A 21890-nucleotide genomic window follows, 5' to 3' on the forward strand; every position below is an offset into this window, starting at 1 on the left:
CACTGACGATAACATTCATGTGGTTACTATACAGGTTGGACAAATTACAATCAGCAATATCTATAAACCCCCAGCTATAACTTGGCCACAACACGTCTTACCACATTTACCCCATCCTGCTGTCTACTTGGGAGACTTCAACAGCCACCATGAATGCTGGAAATACCGTGACACTGATAAAAATGGTGACATGGTATTTAAATGGGCAGAGGAAAATAATCTTTATCTTCTGTTTGATGCTAAAGATCGATGCACCTTTAGGTCCAGCGCTTGGGGTTGTGAATATAATCCTGACTTGTGCTTTGTGTCTTCAGATAACAATAGACAACCGTTATCAGCTACACGAACAGTTTTAAATCAGTTCCCGCATAGCCAGCACTGCCCAATAATTATTGGAATTGGACTTAGTATTCCTATAGTAAATAGTATACCACGCCCAAGATGGAATTTTAACAAGGCTAACTGGACTTTGTTCTCAGAAGATCTTGACAAATGTTTGGGATGGATCCCACCTACATCCAACAATTATAAAAGGTTTGTTGGAGCACTGTTTAGCGTAGCCAAGAAATGTATACCTAGAGGATATCGCAAGATTTATATCCCAGGATGGAGTGAAAAAAGTGAATCACTATATAGGAAGTTCCTGGAATCTGGTGATCTTGAATTAGGGGATGAATTACTTCATAGCTTAGATGATGCAAGGCACCTTAGATGGATAAACACTACAAAATTTGGATTTTACAAAGTCAAGTAGGAAGGCATGGTCCCTGCTTAGAAGATTGGGAGGAGCAACTGTCAAATCAGGTAGAGAAATCTTGATTACTCCAAATAGTATTGCAGAACATATACTAAACATATCTAGAGCTCCTAGAGATCGTGAATTCACAATTAAGATTAAAAAAGAACTTACGTCCATTAAAGCTAAATGTTTAAATGATACAGCGGACTCTCTACCTTTTGATACTGAAGAAATCTATGCTTCCCTTAAACAAATAAAAGCTGGTAAAGCCCCTGGAAATGATGGTGTCCATCCTGAATTCCTGTTACACAGCGGCAAGTATACTAAGCAATGGCTGGCTTGCTTCTTTACTGACATCTTACAGAAAGGTGTAATTCCTTTCACTATGAAACAAGCTAAAATCATAGCTATCCTGAAACCTAACGATAGACCAGAGAGCTATCGACCTATCTCACTCTTGAGTGTGATGTATAAGCTATTAGAGAGACTTCTTTACAACAGATTGAGCACTACAATTTTTGAGAATATTCCGGTAGAGCAGGCTGGTTTTCGACCGAATAGGAGCTGCTCAGACCAGGTACTAGCCTTCACTACTTTTGTGGAGGCTGGATACCAAAGGCAATTAAAAACATCTGCAGTATACATCGATCTCACTGCAGCATATGATACTGTCTGGCGGCATGGCCTAATCTATAAGCTGCTTCGAGTGATACCCTGCTTAAAAATAGTTAAAATAATTGATGAGATGTTAAATAACCGACCCTTTCAAGTTGTCATGGGAAATTCGAGAAGTAGCATACGAAAACTAAATAATGGCCTACCTCAAGGCTCTGTCCTGGCACCACTGCTTTTTAGTCTTTACATAGCTGACTTGCCTCAAACAAAGGCAAGGAAATTTGGATATGCAGACGATTGGGTGATTGCCACGAGACATAAAGACCTTGCAATTACTGAAAATATCCTGACAGAGGACTTATCAACCTTAGGACAATATTTTCGCCAGTGGAGACTTCAATTGAGTAAAACAAAAACTGAAGCTACATGCTTTCATCTTAATAATAAGCTGGCAAATGAAGAATTAAAGGTTTACTTTGACAACAATTTATTGAAACATAATATGAACCCGAAATATCTTGGCGTCACTTTGGATAGAACTTTATCTTTTAAAACACATCTGATGAATTTAGCTGCCAAGGTTAATACCAGAAACAACATCCTCCAAAGACTATGTGGAACTACATGGGGTTCTTCGCCGTCCACCTTACGGATCTCTGCTCTTGGCTTGGTTTTCTCTGCAGCAGAATACTGTGCACCGGTATGGATGAACAGTACTCACATTAAAAAACTGGATGCCCAACTAAATGCTACTCTACGTATCATAACAGGTACTCTTAAATCAACTCCTATTCACTGGTTACCTATTTTAAGCCATATCCCTCCATCTGCACTCCGAAGGGACAGCACTTTGCTCAGGGAATATAGGAAAATATTGTCTAATCCACAACTTCCGATCCATCAGGATATTGATGACCTCAACATAAATCGACTTAAATCAAGACACCCTCCTCTTATAAGAGCTAAATCCCTGTATTCCAATAATTTCAACCTCACTGAATCTTGGAAAAGGCTCTGGGCTGATGCCTCTCCGGTGGAAAGTCGACAACTTCCTTGTATCACAAAGCGACCACCTGGATTTGAGTTATCCAGAAATCTTTGGAGTGTGTTAAATAGGATTCGGACCAAACATGGGTTGTGCAGGGACAGTCTTTTTAGGTGGGGAAAAGTTGCATCCCCACAGTGTGACTGTGGTGCTGAAAGACAGACTATACATCATATCTTGGAAGATTGTCCAGTAAGATCTTTTCCGGGACAACTGAGTGACTTCCTGATTATGACTGAAAGTGCTTTAAACTATATTTCTAACTTAGATTTACATTTATGATTTGTGTTCTTACTTTTTCTGCTTTCTGTTCTTGTTAACAATTAGATGTGTAGCCATACGCTAAATAAAATAAATAAATTTCGAGTATCGCTCACACTTTACCGACGACCCCTCTCACCTCCTCCACTCGACCTGACAGAAGAATCCCGACTTTACGGGATAGAAAAAACATTTTCTAAGCCATCCACTGACCAGTGGGCAGTTCTCACCGAACTGTTGCCTATCAAAAAGAGGTACGACCTCGTCCTACCTCAGGCTACCCACAGTAATAAAAGAGCAAAATATGCCAAAAATGCTGCTTTCGATCTTCCATATTTGATGGGACACAAAAAATAAACAATTGCACAAAATCAAGCAAAATTTTTTACAAATAAGCCTTAAAATGCTAGCTGTCAAAATATATAATGATAATACGGTTTAGAATGAAAATGTGGGAAAAGTACAACTAATCCGTCCTGTGGTAAAAAAAAAAAAACAAAATTACTTTCTGCACAACCCAATAATTTAACTTACATAGAAATTATGATGTAAATAAATAACTTAGTTTGCTTTTAGCTTTTGCTCCTTATTACACCTGATGCAATAAATTAATGTCCTTTATTGTGCTGCAATTTGAAAAAATTGTAGACCTATAAATTCCCACTGTCCATCTGTCCGTCCATCCGTCTCTCCTTAATCTCGAGAATGAAGTTAGATAGACAAAAATTCTGCTATTTTTTCTCTAATACGGAGGGCATACCGGTATTCTTTCTACTACTCAGTCACTAGTGAAAGATGAGTTATCTATCATTTATAGTGCTATATTAAATGCTTATTTAGGTCCCATTTCTCTAAAATTTGCACATATGTTTAGAACTAATGGTTTTGTTCTACCAATAACACCACCACCAAGTCTAAGAAGACTACTATGTAACGATAGGGATAAGTACTAGTGGAATGAAAAATCTGGAATCTACCAAGTCCTGCTAACATACATTGTCTGGGGAAGAAACCAGTTATGTAGGGACCACAGATAGCTGGTTATGTTCATGTATCATTGAACATCAGGAAGACATCAAAAGTGGCAGGCCAGTTACAGAGTTAGCAAAGAAAGTGCTTGACCACAATTACCAGCCACTCTGGAGCAAAACAAAATTACTGAAATGCTGCAATGAACATAAAGAGCTATTTGTTTGGGAGAGTCTCTATATTTCTGCCACTGAACCGTGCAACTCCCCAAATTACCAGAAATTTGGGTAACAGCTTTTAAACAACTCAATCCAGAATGTTGAAGTCTTTGCTACTCAGATGTCTTTTTGACATAGCTTATACTTCATGCATGTTCTGGGCTCTTTTATGGCCTTATTTTTCCTAAGACATGCTTATTTAAAATTATTTTTCTTCCACACGCTATGATGAACAAAAGAATTTTTAAGTAGCATTTGAAAACAGAATACAGTTAAACCATCGGAAATATTGTTTGATAATTTCAAAAATCTGAAATTTGTAAAACCGTTGGATTAGTATTCGAAAATCTTAATCTGTTGTATTTGATAAACTGCCTGAAGACGGTAGTTGTATATTACTGAAAGTGCTAGCAAACAAGTTTATTTTCTAAAGTTGGACAAGTTCATTCTCCAAGACTCCACTCTTGTAATGTTACAACATGTAAGTGTTATAATCATATAATAAAAGTTGGCGTGAAGTGACATTGTATTATATCATGGATAATAATAGAAAACACTTCTTTACTCTATTGAATACATGAATTATAGGGTTAAGGCTAAAAGCACAGTTATGGTTTTTACTGAAGTGCAGGAAAACACGTTTTATTCCTAAGTGCATAGCACTCAAGTATGATTCCTTCCCAAAGGAAGTGCGTACCATATTACCTCAAACTGAATGAAAACTGCTGGCAAAATTAATTTAAATGTCTTTAAATTTGTCTTATATCTTAATATTTAATATATTAAATATTAAGATATAAGACAAATTTACAAATTTGAACATACATTAAATGTAAAAAAAGTAACATTCTATACTTCTGATACTCTAGTTATTCAATTTGTATATGATCCTGGAAGACTGCCACATACAACAACCGAAAACAAAGAATAAACAAAAGGCTAGTCAAGGTTTGTGTAATATATTAGTATGTGATAACACAAGTTTGGGAAAGTTACAAACTTTATACAAATATACACAACCGAAACCTGATATATTAAGCAAATATACACCCACAACTGCTGTGAATAATCAGGCTGAATTTGAATATAGTGATTACAAATTAGAAATGAATTTAGCACTAGTGAAGCGTTAGGCACCATATCGTATTAAAAGTAATAATTATAATATTTAATTAATTAATTTAGATTAAACTGGATAAAAAGAATCAGCCCGAAGCGGGACTCAAACATGCAACTTATCATGCAGACATGTTGTTAGTTATGCCATCCAGACCTTTAGTCCTATCTCCTCTTCTAGTATATAAAAGTTTCAGATATAACCATTGACAGTTATTATTATTTATAATCATTATATCCAAATTTAGCCCAATCATTTATGGCAGTTATGGGTGTATATTTGCTTAATATATTGGGTTTCGGTTATGTATATTTGTATATCTATACCTTGCTGAGGTTGTGATGGCCAACTGAGTGCCTTGAGTGGATGTTTCTGACTGAGGGCACAATTGAACCTCCAGTCAGCACCGTAATAGCCATTGATGGTTATATCTATGGTAAATTATCAATTTATCAATTATTCATAATAAATAAAATCAATTTACCATAGATTTTTATAGGAATTTGATTAATTCATTCTGGAGATCCCAAAAAATAAAAAATATATTTTCTTACTATGTTTATTTATATGTAATAATAAAAATACATATATACACAGTCTTGCATTTTTATCAGTCATGTTTTTTTTCCAATTTGTGGGAGTTAAAGAATCTGTCCAATGTTGATTAGTTTCCTCTCTTCTTCAGGACTTTTATTATCTCTATTATATATAATAGATATTGCAAAAAGACATGGAAAGTTTTATCATTACATTATTAATTTTTTTTTATATCTCTAGAATGGCAGTACTTGTATACTCTAAAATTAAATTTTTTTCTTTCCATTGCAAAGTTGTTTAATAAATAAAAGTAAAATATTCAATAATTCTATTCACATTCTATTCATCATGTGGTAACTTTATAAATAGAATGAACTGAATGTAGTATCATTTAATATGTTTCACCTTATTTATCAAATGACACATTTCAAAATTTCATTGCATTAAAATTATATTAAAATTTCAATATGAAACAATTATTATTATCTATGAATACAAAAGTCCAAAGAAACAAATAACAAAATTTAAAATTTCTCTATATTATTGTGGTTATATGACTATATTATAAGAATATAAAGTATAATTGTTTTGGAAGTCTTGAAATGATAATGTTAAATGTTGTAATTAAAAATTTGGATACTCAAATTAAAATAAGATTCACCTTTCTTCCATGGCAATAATTTCAGAAAAAAAAAAATTTTGATAATCTTTCCTATCATAAAGTAACTAATAAGTCTTAAATCTAACATTTAACTGTTAGATTTAAAATAAACTGTTGAATGTCTTCAAAACATCCTAAAAAAAGAATGTTTTATATTAAAAGTATTTATTGAAAATGTACAGAACAGCTCTCTAATCTCTTCATAAACTTACAAACAGAACAAGAGTTTTACTTAGGTAATTATTTCAACTTTTCTACTTTAGTCTTAAAACTAAAATGCATTCTTTCAAATTTGAACTCCAAATTTTGATTTTCCTCATATAAAGTATAATGCTATGAACCTTATTAAAATAAAATTAATATTCTCAAATTCCTCAAATTTTCTATTAATCCTTGTCTTGTCTCATATAATACTATTGCTCTGCTGTATTGTTGTATATTGCAATGCAAACAGAACAATATTTTATGAAAAAAAGCATGTCTATTGTTAAACCTTATTGCAATTTGATTCTAGCCAAACATGATGGTACAGCATCCAAAATGGCTCTTGCATCAAGATAACTGAATCAACCAACAATACATGTTGAAATCTTTTGAACATTCATACAGGAGCCATATTAATCATATAGATATGCTAACACTTTATCCATAGATTAAAATAGTTTAAAAAATAACAATTATTAATTCATTAGTGCATTACTGTTCACTGTATCAGGTACTAAATTATGTTTCTTGTATTTTTAATTAGGCTGCAGTTTCAAAAAATTGTAGACCTATAAATTCCCATTGTCATCCATTATCCATTCGTTTGTCTTTTCTTAATCTCAAAAACAAAGTTAGATAGATGGACATCAACACCAGCTACGGAAAGCTTAAAGACAGGTCTTGATTAACTATATATAAACTTTCAATGCAAACCAGAAGTCACATTATTTCAACTCAAAAATTTTCCCCTAAAAGAAGTTTGCTAGATGACCATGACCAGGATGACTCAATTGCTAACAGAAAAGTATGATGTACAGGGGCAAGACATTACTAATTTAAGTGGAGAGCATATATTTTAATTTAAACAAATTAAAAATATGATTAAAAATTGTAGTCAGGCATTGTGAGGATGTCACAATACATAATTGCTCATTTTATTAATTTTTGCTTGTGTTATTTATAATTTATATTTCTTTATACACAATTAATTTTGAACTGAAGCCATAATTACTGTTTTATGAATATTTTTAAATTTCAGACTTAGATGACTTACATAACTCTTTGTAACAGGCCTAATATAAAATTCAGCTGTGTTGTTACTTCTAGGCAAGAGATGTTCTAGAATATAACTTGCTATATGAATATAGAATATAATTGCTTCAGAATATGGTTTAAATCTGAAAATAACTACTCAAAATAGTTGAAAATGTTTTGTTAATTTATTGCTGAATATTAAAAGTTGTTGTTAAGATACATAAATTATAATTAATTATTACTGCCTTACTGTCCACTAGTTTCTTAATATATATATTTTTTGTCAACTTGGTTATTAATTATTAATAAGACAATTATACTGGTTTTTACATTTTTACGCAAGAATTGAGGAAAAGTTCTTAAAGAAAACAGACTAAAATTGTCAAAAAAATATATATTATGAATTATAATTGTCTAACATTAATATGATAAAATAAAGCTTAAAACTGGGAAAATATCATTAATTCCAATTTCAACAGCTTTTATTAAACTGTTTACTTGAATCTACAAATGTTTTCAGCCCTCTCGATAGACCTGCTTCAGGTAGACCAGGTTTTCCCAACAGTTTTGACCCTTTAAGGGTCAATACAATTTTGAAAATATAAAAAAATTTATTTAAAAATACAGTAGAGCATCGATTATCTGAATCAACTGGGGACTGGGGTTGTTCAGAAAATTGATTTTTCAGATAACCGATTATGTATGAAAAAATACATTATTAATATAGTATATTAGTATATCCCAATAATAGTATATTAATATGTCCCATGTTTAAATTTCTCTCTGTTGCATACCACTTCACATTGAATTTTCGTCAATGTTAAGCCTAACAAAAATTTTTATAATAATAATCATGGCTATTGTATCATTAAAGATTATTTCTTTATTTTGTACAAACAAAATAAATATATTGAAAAATATAAAAACAAAATTATACTTTAGAAGGTAATCTAGTATCAAGAACATTTGACTCAGCATGACACGGTCTGACTGGAATGCTTTCAGTTAACCGACATTTTGGGTGATCGGCANTTTGTTCCTCCATTTCTCAGAACTGGTCATCCCACCCAAGGGACAGGGATTAAGATAAGAAAGTTCTAGAAGGAAATAGAACAATAGGACAAAGGTTAGAAAGAAGAGACTAAACTAAACTTAAATTAATATGTACAAAAATATAGCATACAGCTACAATACCACATTATACTAAAATTCTAAAACCATTTTTGAACCAAAATCTCCTATTTTTTGAAACTATCTATACTATGCAGTCTAATATAAACATTCCAAATAGGGATATCCCAATACTGTCAATACTGATACCATATCGCAACTTTTCTTCGATACTGATTCGATTCTTCAATATTGTACTCAATACATTTGGTCCAATACTGATACCGGTATTGATACTTTTTCCCATGTATCAGATCTGGTATTGTTACATTTTTCACAAGCAACTAAAGTCTGTCTGAAACTGGATTTTGCAGCTGAATCAGAAACTGAAATAGAATTATACACTATTTTTGGTTAAGTTAGACTTATATAAAACATATTAATGATCAAAAATCAATAAATGTATTAGGTCAAATTTTATTTCCAGAATGTACATATGCTAATTCTGTTACTTATTTCTTTATTTGTATGTGGCTGAACGCCATAGTTTAAACTGTATAACTATATATATAATATAATTATAGTTATAATTATGTAATAATTGTATGGTTATAAATATATATATATCACTTTAACTTTGTCTATCCTATTTGTTTACTTTTTTTCATCTTCCCATTGACTTCAGTGAATGGAAAGCTTTTGAGAGGGGGTCTGAGTGGACTAGGGTGAGAGGAGGAACGAGGGGGAAGTAAGAAGGGGGAGAACGAAGGGAGTGAGTGGAGACGAAAAACGAAGGCAGACGGGAGGTGAGAGAGGAAGGTGGTGGAAGCATCGTCAGGTGAAGGAGGAAGGAGGACAAAGGAAGAGACGAATAAAGGAATTTCTTCCCTGTAAGTTTAGCATCTTACAGGGAGAAATCAAATAGTAAACGTTGGAACGATAAAGGAAAAAGGAACTTTATTGAGAGGAGATTCAGCATCGCATTGGATAAGCGATGTCCCGGGAACTGGAAAGAAAAGGAATGAATTGTGCGAGAATTGAGAGGCATCGACCATCACAAGGAGCTCCAATTACCAAGTTTGGGTACCCTCTGTTCTATCGCTCATCTTTTTCTTCCAAACCTATTCTATTCTATACTAACCCTTAGGAATAAGAGACTAGCATAGATTACTTAGTTTAAGGGTCTGTAACTACACGTGCATTTTCCTGTCGCGTTGTATATTACTCGGTGATTTATTAATTGTGCGTATCGTTCGGTGGATCTNCTCATCTTCTTCTTCCAAACCTATTCTATTCTATACTAACCCTTAGGAATAAGAGACTAGCATAGATTACTTAGTTTAAGGGTCTGTAACTACACGTGCACTTTCCTGTCGCATCGTATATTACTCGGTGATTTATTAATTGTGCGTACCGTTCGGTGGATCTAGATTTAAGTTGGTATCCTTGTAACCTGTATCAACTGGGCGAGTGAATAAAATTTTTGTATTTTTAATTAATTAATTTCGTTTTGTTTGTTTACTTCCCGCCCGTTGATCTTACATTGGACTTAGTATATTAATAGAACTTGTTATACTGCTGTTGTTTCAGTTTTTGCAAATAGAGGAGATCTTATTTAGAAAAATAAATATGTTAAATTTTCTAAAGAATATAAAAAATTAAGATCTGTTCTAATTCTAACTCATAATAACTCCACAGATATAATGAAATAAAAAAATATATATTTTAATGAAAGTTACTTGCATAAACATTATTTTTCATTTTACTTGTTTTAAATTTTATTATTTACTTGACTTGGTACTTATGAGCTATTTTAAAAACTAATCTTATCAATAAATTAACAATATAAAGTGGTGCCATGTACTTCAAATTTAATTCATTCCAAGAAACCATTTGAACTGTGAATGATTAAAAATCTGAATCAATTTTTCCCATTAGAAATAATTGAAAGTAAATTATCCATTCACAGACCCTAAACAATACTCATTTCAATAAACTTAAAACAGCAAATATACATAATTTAAGGTAAAAATAACCCAATTAAATGCTCTAATAATAAATTAAAACATGAAAACAATAAATAAAATACATAAATACTATATAATAAAATGAAAATTGCATTTACTGGTCATATACCATCAACTTTGGCATCTTAAACATGTCTGCCAGATCCACCAGACATATAACACTTTTATTCTTCTCAATAAATTCCTTTTTTGCACCTCAATCATTTCTTAGACTTTGTTGCTTCCATACAGTAAATGTTATATCAGGTTGAACAGAAACTTTTCACTTATTTTTAACAGCTGTTATTACTTAATGTGTGATTTAATTATAACATTTGTGAAACGTAAATTATTACTAATGTGAGGTTGAATTCTTTGTTTAGAAGCTTATTTTAAATTTTATACTGTATTTCACATTTATTTGAATAAAATCAAATTGAAATGTCTTCAGAATAAAACAGCAAATCAGACATATTATGCTTTGAGTTTTGGAAAGGATATAATGCCATATAAACAGTAAAACAAATTCATAATGTAAATGGGAAAGATACTCCTAAACTTCAAACATGCTAAATATGGTTTAAAAAGTTATGTTCCAAAAATTTTGAACTAAAGGATACAAAATATACAAGATTCCCATAAGCTGTCAATAAAGAAAAATTGCAGGAAAGAATTGTTAAAAAAAAATATATATATATATATAACGAAACACACCAAAAATTAAGTAAGAGTGTAACACAAAAGTGATAGTGAAAGACAATTTGAATGCACAACAGATTGCACTTACACTTCAAGTGTACTTTTTTACTGCATGTACAGTTCAAACTTTGAAGCATTCAAAGTACAAAGTACCACTGTATTGATTATTAAAATAATTCAACAATAACATACCTGGACGAAAATCATTGCCCCATTGAGAACAACAATGAACTTCATCAATAGCAATTCGAGAAAGTCTATTTGATTCATACATTTTTTCTAACTTTGACATAAATCTTTTGCTTTTAGCAAGTTTTTCTGGTGTTACATATAACAATTTTAATGTAGAAGATTTATCGGTCATAGCCTTATGAACAGAATTAACTTCCTCTTTTGAACACGAAGAATTTAAAAGTGATGCATCTACTTGAAGATTTTTAAGTGCCATCAACTGATCTTCCATTAATGATACCAATGGAGAGATAACTAAAGTTGTTCCTTCAAAAAATAAAAAATATTCTTAACCATGAAATTATTTTATTATATTTTATAAATAAATAATCAAAACAAAAACTATAAAACTATATATATTATTTATCCTTTNTATACTTGTTTGAACTGACATTTGTAAAATTTGAATACAATAAAGAACTTTCAATGTAAAGACATTGTTTTACCTCTTCTTCAACAATTTCTTATCCACCCCTATCCCAATAGTACCCACAGAACCCATTAACAGGAATGTACATCTGGGACTTCTTTTGTGTACTGTACATAAGATATCATATGAGTGTAAACTGAAGTACTGACTGACGTGCTGACTCCTGAAGCAGGTAGCTAGAATTCAATTCCCCAGGTAAGCAATAAAGTATTAATTTCTGCTCTGGGTCAACTTAGCCTTCATTCTAATGAGAACAGTACTTTCTCAGCAGTAAAAACAACTGGAAGGCAATGCAACAGACTGAACAGCAACAGCTGGCAAGATTTTATGTTTTTATACCCTCAGCCAATACTCGCTGGTATTGATACTTTAAGATTGATACTGATCTGATACTGGTATTGACACTTTAAAACTACTCATGATGCTGGTATTGATACTTTTGTGGTATCAGGACATCCGTAATCCCGAAACCTGATATTTTAGTAATATGCCAAACAACTGCCAGATTAAAGTGGCAAGAGTAGCCTGATTTAATCCAGAAGTCATTTGGCATATTTCTATGCAGTCTCTTCTGTGTAAAACGTTTTGGTCCAATACAACAGCTTAAGGTGATTATACATTTATTTGGGAGTGTTTTTATTTATGTATTTAATATATTTATCTAAAACCTATTAACATTTACACAATTAATAGATACAATACATATGATACAAATCTGTTATTAAGGTAATTTATATACATGTATTCAAGATATTTTTGTTTAAATACTTTTTTCCCCTCTTTCACAATAATTTTTACTGATTTTTCAAATTTGTTAAGGAAGATTTGTTCATATTGAGGAATAAGTTGGTGTTCTTATTTAATTTGATTTTAAGTTAAGAAAATTTATTTTAAAATAAAATTTAAAATATTATGAATTCAATTTTTCATTAAAATTTTTGAAAAAGTTAATTAAAAAATTTTGCTTGTGAATTTTGTAAATAGGTAAAGTTTCTTTTAACATTAATTTTAATTCTATGAAAGAAATTGTGAAATAAAGATTATTTTACAAAGTAACAAACTAATTGTTATATTTTTTTGAGTGCACAGATTTATTTATGGTTTAACAGATAAGATTGTTATAAACAATATGTAAATGGAAAATATATAAAATTATAAGTGTTTTTCAATGATCTTTGTATAAAAAGACTAGACAATAGACTAACAATGTTAATATTCAACTACATTAAAATTCAATTTATGAAGGTGAATCAGAAAATAAAGGCAATTTCCTTATAACAACTGTATTTCCACTGATGGAGAACAAATGCACATGTCACTTTTCTACATAGTCCCCCTGCACAGCAATGCACTTCTGGTATCAATCAATGAGCTTCTTAATTTCTTCTAAAAAGAAGCTTTTTAGTTACTCATTAAGCCACATCTGCACTGCTTGCTGAACCTCACAGTCTGAGCTGAACCTGCAATCACATAATGTCTCCTTCAAGAGGTTGAAGACATGGTAATCACATGGTACTAGATTGGGACTATAAGGAGGACACAGAAGCAATTCAAATTCAAACTGTTGTGCAGTCTGTACCATTTGTGTTGCTGTATGTGGTTGTCATTGTTGTGGAGCAGTAGCACTTCTTTGGACCAGCAGTCTGTGTCATTTTTGATGAATTGGTCTTGCAGCAAAGCACAAGACCAATACATTGCACTGTTTACAGTTTCATCATATACCTGGAATGCCATCAGAATATTAGAGAGCATTAGCTTTAGTTTTTTGCAGGATGGTTGTTTGAATTTCTTGCAAACAGGGTAGGACAGATGTTTCTACTCCATGTTTTGCCTCTTGCTTGCCAGTTTTTATTGGTGTACCCATATCTCATCACCTGTCATTTGTTCCAAGGTACTGGGATCTTCATAGCATTGGAGAAACCAAGTTGCAAAATCTACATGCTGCTGCCTATGCTGAGTTGTAAGATGTTTGGGCCCTGCTGTACACAAACTTTATGGTATACCAAGTCATCTTGCACTATGGCTTGTACAGATTCATAATATGTCCATGATTTTTGTTATTTTTGCTAACATTGGTTGTCAGTCTTCTATGATCAAGGAATTTGCCTTCTGTAAGTGTTGCTTCATGTGTGATATTGATGGGTGATCATGTTGGCTTTCATCCATCACACTTATTCTTCTCTTTTTAAAGTGTGCCTTATCCACTCATAGATGCATGTTGTGTGTGCAATACTGTGCCAACATCCAGTGATGGATTTCTGCAGGTTTAACCCCCTCTGCTCACAGAATGGCATGTTGTTCCTCAATGGTGCAATCACTTAGTGGAACATCCATACTTCCAACATCGTTGCTTGCTGCAATTTGACTAAATGATGGAATGCTGGGTGGGACTAGCTACCAATCAGCCCATGTGCAGACATGGCGTTGCACGTCAGTGTCAATTTCTTATTTTTACTGATTACTTTCAAAATTGACTTTACTTTTTGATTCACCCTTGTATTTACTCCTTTTATTTTTAATGTATTAAGGATATTTAAAAAAGTTTACTATAAATAATTTTAGTCAGTATTTTTAAATTAATTAATCATTTAAAATTAATCATTTTAAAAACTTTTTTCAATTATTTTTTGTTTAGATTTTAGAAAAATTGCGTGATGATACTGAGGTACAAATTCAGAAATACTGTGGATTATTTACGACTTTACCTTCATTAACATCATCATCACATATAGCTATTGTACGATTTAAAAGTGATCATAGTATTTCTTATGATGGATTTCGACTAGAGTGGAAAGTTGAAGGTAATATAAAATATACAGTAAATCTTCAATTAAACAGAATTCAGATCTAACAGACAAAAAATTTGTCTTGTAGGAAAAATTAAAAACCCTTTTTTGTTTGCAAATAGTGCATGCTAAAAAGATTTGAAGGAGTCAATGAGTATAAATTACTCAATAAACATTATCATATTATTTTATTTATATTTATACATCATAATATGTTGTAACTTATCTTGCACATTTTAAGTTCATTATAAATACATCTTTTTAAAAACATATTGAATTAAACAGACTTTTGGTAATAATATATATTCTTTTCCCCAATTAGTTTCTTAAATTGAGTGTTTACTGTATTAGTATTTGTAATTTTTTATTTAATATTTAAAACAAATTATAATATGTATTCAAATAAATATATCTTTCTTTTTAAATCTAATTCTATAATTGAAGTGTACATATTTTTAAAATTCTGATGATGCTTTTCTTGCAATTAAACCATAAGAAGAAAGTTTCCTTTGTATAATTTATTGCTTAATGGAAAAGTAATTGTATATCCTTTTGTATTGTGTTCTTTGTAATTGTAAAGATTGGAAGCATGATTAAATCAGTAGTGGAAAATTACTAGTATAGTATGTGGAGAAAAAAATTGCAACATTCTTTACATGTTTATTTATAAATTAAATTACAAAATTCATTCAAAACCATAAACTACAAGTTTGACAATTGTGATTAGTTATATACAGTAGAGCGTCGTTTATCCGAATCAATTGGGGACTGGGGTTGTTCGGAAAATCGATATTTCGGATAACCGATTATGTACGAAAAATATATTAATCTATCCTATGTTGAAATTTTTCTCCGTTGCGTGTTGCTTTGCATTGAATTTTTGTCGATGTTAAGCCTAATGTAAACTTTTTATAATAATAATCGTGACTATTGTATCGTTAAAAATTATTTCTTTATTTTGTACAAACAAAATAAATATATTGAAAAATATAAAAACAATAAAAACTTATACTTTAGAAGTTAATTTAGTATCAAAAATGTAAAATATTTGAGTAGCCCAAGACANCAAAATTATACTTTAGAAGGTAATCTAGTATCAAGAACATTTGACTCAGCATGACACGGTCTGACTGGAATGCTTTCAGTTAACCGACATTTTGGGTGATCGGCATTCAGATAATCAACGTTCTACTGTATATAAAATTTTGAACAGTTTTTGCTCTTAAATAAGTATAGGAAGGTGTTTTTAAAAATTATGTAATAGGCTATGGCATATATATTTATATACAATATAATACAGTATATATAGTACATGGTATAGTTTAGTATAATATAATATTGAAGGGGGTCAATGGAAAAAATTTTTCTTAAAAAGGGTCAATACATGGGTACTGAGAAAGGTTGAAAACTCGAGGTAGACTATTCTGCAAAATAATTTGAATGCAAAAGTGTTCCAATTCAAAATTATAAAATTAAATTTCAAATCATGAACATTCAATGGCCAGACACAAATGAGAAAAAAAAAATACAAATTATTGTTAAAATACATAAGTAAACAATTAATATTACAAAAATAAACTGAGAAGAGAAAAAAAAAAAACGAGANAAATACAGTAGAGCATCGATTATCTGAATCAACTGGGGACTGGGGTTGTTCAGAAAATTGATTTTTCAGATAACCAATTATGTATGAAAAAATACATTATTAATATAGTATATTAGTATATCCCAATAATAGTATATTAATATGTCCCATGTTTAAATTTCTCTCTGTTGCATACCACTTCACATTGAATTTTCGTCAATGTTAAGCCTAACAAAAATTTTTATAATAATAATCATGGCTATTGTATCATTAAAGATTATTTCTTTATTTTGTACAAACAAAATAAATATATTGAAAAATATAAAAACAAAATTATACTTTAGAAGGTAATCTAGTATCAAGAACATTTGACTCAGCATGACACGGTCTGACTGGAATGCTTTCAGTTAACCGACATTTTGGGTGATCGGCATTCAGATAATCAACGTTCTACTGTATATAAAATTTTGAACAGTTTTTGCTCTTAAATAAGTATAGGAAGGTGTTTTTAAAAATTATGTAATAGGCTATGGCATATATATTTATATACAATATAATACAGTATATATAGTACATGGTATAGTTTAGTATAATATAATATTGAAGGGGGTCAATGGAAAAAATTTTTCTTAAAAAGGGTCAATACATGGGTACTGAGAAAGGTTGAAAACTCGAGGTAGACTATTCTGCAAAATAATTTGAATGCAAAAGTGTTCCAATTCAAAATTATAAAATTAAATTTCAAATCATGAACATTCAATGGCCAGACACAAATGAGAAAAAAAAAATACAAATTATTGTTAAAATACATAAGTAAACAATTAATATTACAAAAATAAACTGAGAAGAGAAAAAAAAAAAACAGAATATAATAAATTTTTTATTATATCATTGTCTATATTGGTGTGGCTGAACGCCATAGTTTAAACTGTATAACTATATATATAATATAATTATAGTTATAATTATGTAATAATTGTATGGTTATAAATATATATATATATATACGATATAGACGAAGTTAAAGTGATATATATATATATATAACTTTAACTTCGTCTATCCTATTTGTTTACTCTTCTTTTCATCTTCCCATAGACTTGAGTGAATGGAAAGCTTTTGAGAGTGGGTCTGAGTGGACTAGGGTGAGAGGAGGAACGAGGGGGAAGTAAGAAGGGGGAGAACGAAGGGAGTGAGTGGAGACGAAAAACGAAGGGAGACGGGAGGTGAGAGAGGAAGGTGGTGGAAGCATCGTCAGGTGAAGGAGGAAGGAGGAGAAAGGAAGAGACGAATAAAGGAATTTCTTCCCTGTAAGTTTAGCATCTTACAGGGAGAAATCAAATAGTAAACGTTGGAACGATAAAGGAAAAAGGAACTTTATTGAGAGGAGATTCAGCATCGCATTGGATAAGCGACATCCTGGGAACTGGAAAGAAAAGGAATGAACTGTGCGAGAATGAGAGGCATCGACCATCACCAGGAACTGTGCGAGAATTGAGAGGCATCGACCATCACAAGGAGCTCCAATTACCAAGTTTGGGTACCCTCTGTCCTATCTCTCATCTTCTTCTTCCAAACCTATTCTATTCTATACTAACCCTTAGGAATAAGAGACTAGCATAGATTACTTAGTTTAAGGGTCTGTAACTACACGTGCACTTTCCTGTCGCATCGTATATTACTCGGTGATTTATTAATTGTGCGTACCGTTCGGTGGATCTAGATTTAAGTTGGTATCCTTGTAACCTGTATCAACTGGGCGAGTGAATAAAATTTTTGTATTTTTAATTAATTAATTTCGTTTTGTTTGTTTACTTCCCGCCCGTTGATCTTACATTGGACTTAGTATATTAATAGAACTTGTTATACTGCTGTTGTTTCAGTTTTTGCAAATAGAGGAGATCTTATTTAGAAAAATAAGTGAAAAATAAAGATTTTGTTTTTCTGAATAAGATCTCCTTTATTTGCTTAAATGGAAACAACGGCAGTGTAATAAGTCCTATTAATATACAAAGTCCAATGCAGACAATGATATAATAAAAAATTTAACTACTAAATAATTTGCCACTATTAAGCCCACTGTCTAACAGGGTGAATGACACTAATTATAAATACATCATCAAACATAACAAAACAACAACACAATACATAAATTCTCATCTGTATCTCATCTGATGTACTGTACACGGACAACATAAAAGTCTATGCATACATACAATCACAGATTAAATCATCTATTGAAAATTATACACATATACTCCACTGATATTCAAATGAAGTTTGATCTAAACCAGCAACAGTAAAACCTTTTACTAAAGACATAGCAAAATTGAATTTGAAACTTAAATATTTAACTCCAAATCACAGGTCAAATATTTGGTTAATTAGAAAAATAAAAAAAAAAATGCTTACAAATTTTACTTTATTTACCTTTCTAATCTATATCAGAAAAATAACAATAAATTCTGTATTAGTGGAAAGAAAATAATGTGATGATAATGGAATCAAATATTTCATTTAATCAAAAATCTGCTACTGTTTATTTGATACAATTTTTCTATTTAAGGTTCTTAATTAATAGCCCTTAAAACTTTTCACAATATCAATTGTTGGATGTTTCTATATACTCATTAGGCTTTGAGACATATGTTATATTTTCATAATAGCTTTAAGATCTTGCTATATCATTACATATATAAAAAATATTTGATAGATTTTAAAACTTTGCATAAAATATAAAAACCTAACATTTTCTAAACATTTTTATTAATTCTAAAGCTGGAACAATCTTCTAAATGCTAAAATTCACACCTTCCTCTCACTTTCCAGTAATTCACTAATTAAAAACTAACGTTTTAGGCTACTTTTAGTGGCCTGCATCAGGTTAAGCAAAATTCTATATTGAATGTCTGTAGCAGGTTCAAAGTTTGGAATGATGCTGTTTTCCTTCGATGTAATTGTCTTTGGGGTTCCCTGTTGCATGGAAGGCAATGGAAACCACCATGCATCTGTATCTCACCAAGAATTGATGGACAGAAGATTCAGAAATAATTCATGTAGCAGAGAAATGGATAGGACCTGTGCATATGGCTACCAAGGAGAGGTACAGCAGACCTGTACTAAAATTACAGGAAGCTCACAGATCAAACAAGAGAAATGCTTCAATGATGTTACAGGATCAAACTCATTAGGAAGTCTTGGAGTAGATACAAAAATTCCATACAACTATGCAAACCTTAAGAAATGCATTAACATAGGTACCAGGAATGTTAGATCTTTATATCAAACAGGAAAGATGGCAAATGTAATGCATGAAATGAAAAGACTAAAGATCTCAATCTTAGGGTTTCTCTGAAACAAGATGGGTTGCAAAAGGAGATATTACCACTGATGAAAAAAGATTCATCTACTCAAGAGGTGCATAACATCAACGAGGAGTTGGAGTGATGCTGAAAGAAAAGAGAGTTAAATTGGTTGACAGATATTAGAAAATATCTGATAGGACTATAGTACTAAGGATAGATGCTAAACCTTTTCTTAATCCAGATATGCATGTGAACAAATGACCATTCAGATGAGGAGATGGAGGAAATTTATAAACAAATAAACAAAAGTCTACAACTTAAAAAGAAGAGTATGTAGTGATTATTATGGGAGATATGAATACCAAGATCAGAAGGAGGAGAAAAGATAGTGTAATTGGACCAAGGGGCTTAGGAGAAAGAAATGGTAGTAGTAGTAGTAGTAGTAGTAGTAGTAGTAGTAGTAGTAGTCTTGTTGAATTTTGCAGAAGAACCAACATGATTTTAACTAACACCTGGTTCCAACAGCATGAAAAATGATTGGCTACATGGAGAGAACTCTAGGGTTAAAAAAGAGCAGAAACAAAACACCAAATTGATTATATTCTAGTCAACTACAAATTTAGAAATGCAATAATTAACATGAAGACTAATCTAGGTATAAATTGCAACAGTAATCATAGTTTACTGGTAACAAAACTAAGAATAAGGCTGAAACCTGTTAGGCCAAACAAAAAAAAAAAAAAAAAAAAANTACTTTTGTATTAAAATTATTTTTTTTCTACTTAAATAGAAAAAAAATGTTTAGTAGATATATGATTGTAAATTGTAAATTTAATATAATTATTGTATATTTACTAATGTATCAAAAAACGTTTGTGCATTGTTTAACTAGTATAGAAGAAAACCCACTGAGGAAGGAAATATTGTAATTTCCAAAATACATCTGGGTAAAATATTGTTGATTGGCTAGTAATCACAGAGTCTGTTGATGTGATAATTCCTAGAAAATAACAGTGTTTGAACCATATTACATATTGAGATATACATATTATATATTTTACCACATACTTCTCTGAATACATCAATGAAAACAGTTAATAGTGAGCATCAATAAAAAACAGAATTTAAGAAAATATATAATAATATTGCAATTTTAAATCTATTGTTACTTAATGCAATAATAAAATATTTTACTTTCATTTAACTGTATATCAATATAAAATATACAATAATATAAAAATATTTAAAAAAAGTTTACATTCATTCATATACAACCACCGTATAACATGTTACTTCTATTAATTTAAGATAAAGAAATATGGCAAGGGTTTTACTTATTACTTGTTTATTTTCCAGCACAATAACACAGAATTTTTTATCTTTACACCATATATAAGAGCAATCTCTTGTTGCCACTCAAAATCATAAAACCATTTTACATTATTATTATAGTTTACTATTACACACAAAATAAAGAAAACTAATAATTAACTATTTAATACCTTCTACCATATGATATCACTCTAATACAGTTAGAGACTTGCAACAAACCTTGTATAGCATGGTAATCTTGAGCTTTTGTGTGCAAAATCCCTGTTATTATGTTGGAATTGAATTGAGAACCACCATTTATTCATTTCTTATGTTCCAGAATACAAACATTTGACAACCTGACCTTTCTTTTTAGGCTGCTTGGCTGTCAAATTTAAAAACATCTGTTTAAAAAACACAGAAAAATATCCAATTAAAATTACTAAGTTAAAATTGGAACTGGTGAATCTTACAGACATCTTAATTTTTTTCTTTCCATCCTTACTACTCAGGAATGTGCTTTTTAAAGGGATGTTTTTAAACTTGATGGCCAAGCAGCCAAAAAAGAAAGGTCAGGTCATAAAATGTTTGTATTCTGAAACATGAAGTGAATAAATGGTGGTTCCCAATTTTGGACAGACTGTGTCTTCAAATTAATTTTCAATAGCATTATATACAGTGGAACCCCGGTTAACGAACTTAATTTGTTCCGCAACTCCGTTCGTTAACTGAATTGTTCGTTAACCAAAGCAATTTTTCCCATAGAAATTAATGCAAATGCAATTAATCCGTTTTAGTCTCTGAAATTTTTGTGATTTTATTTGTAATATACAGTAATTTTCTTTGATGAAAATGTAGGAAAATGTAGTATCTATCATTACAGCAACAAACATGTAAACTTTGTTTAATAAACTAGCACTGTACATACCTTCGTTTGTTGTAGTTGGTGGCAGAAAAATGGAGATATACGAACCTTAATGCTTAGAAGGGGAATCCCCTCCAAAAAAATAATGAGTAGCACTTCAT

General features: G+C 30.9%; 1 protein-coding gene across 2 annotated transcripts in view; it reads right to left on the reverse strand.

Moving 5' to 3' along the window:
* LOC111641227 (ATP-dependent DNA helicase Q1-like) overlaps positions 1 to 21890 on the reverse strand; it is a 73701-nt gene that overhangs the window by 41380 nt on the left and 10431 nt on the right. For both annotated transcript variants that reach the window (XM_023387366.1, XM_023387372.1), the window contains exon 4: positions 11409 to 11714. In XM_023387366.1, coding sequence (XP_023243134.1) covers positions 11409 to 11714 — 306 coding nt within the window. The remainder of the gene's footprint in view (positions 1 to 11408; positions 11715 to 21890) is intronic.

Source organism: Centruroides sculpturatus, unplaced genomic scaffold (assembly GCF_000671375.1).
Source record: "Centruroides sculpturatus isolate CEXI.00-Female unplaced genomic scaffold, Cexi_2.0 scaffold101, whole genome shotgun sequence".
NCBI classification, from domain to species: domain Eukaryota; kingdom Metazoa; phylum Arthropoda; class Arachnida; order Scorpiones; family Buthidae; genus Centruroides; species Centruroides sculpturatus.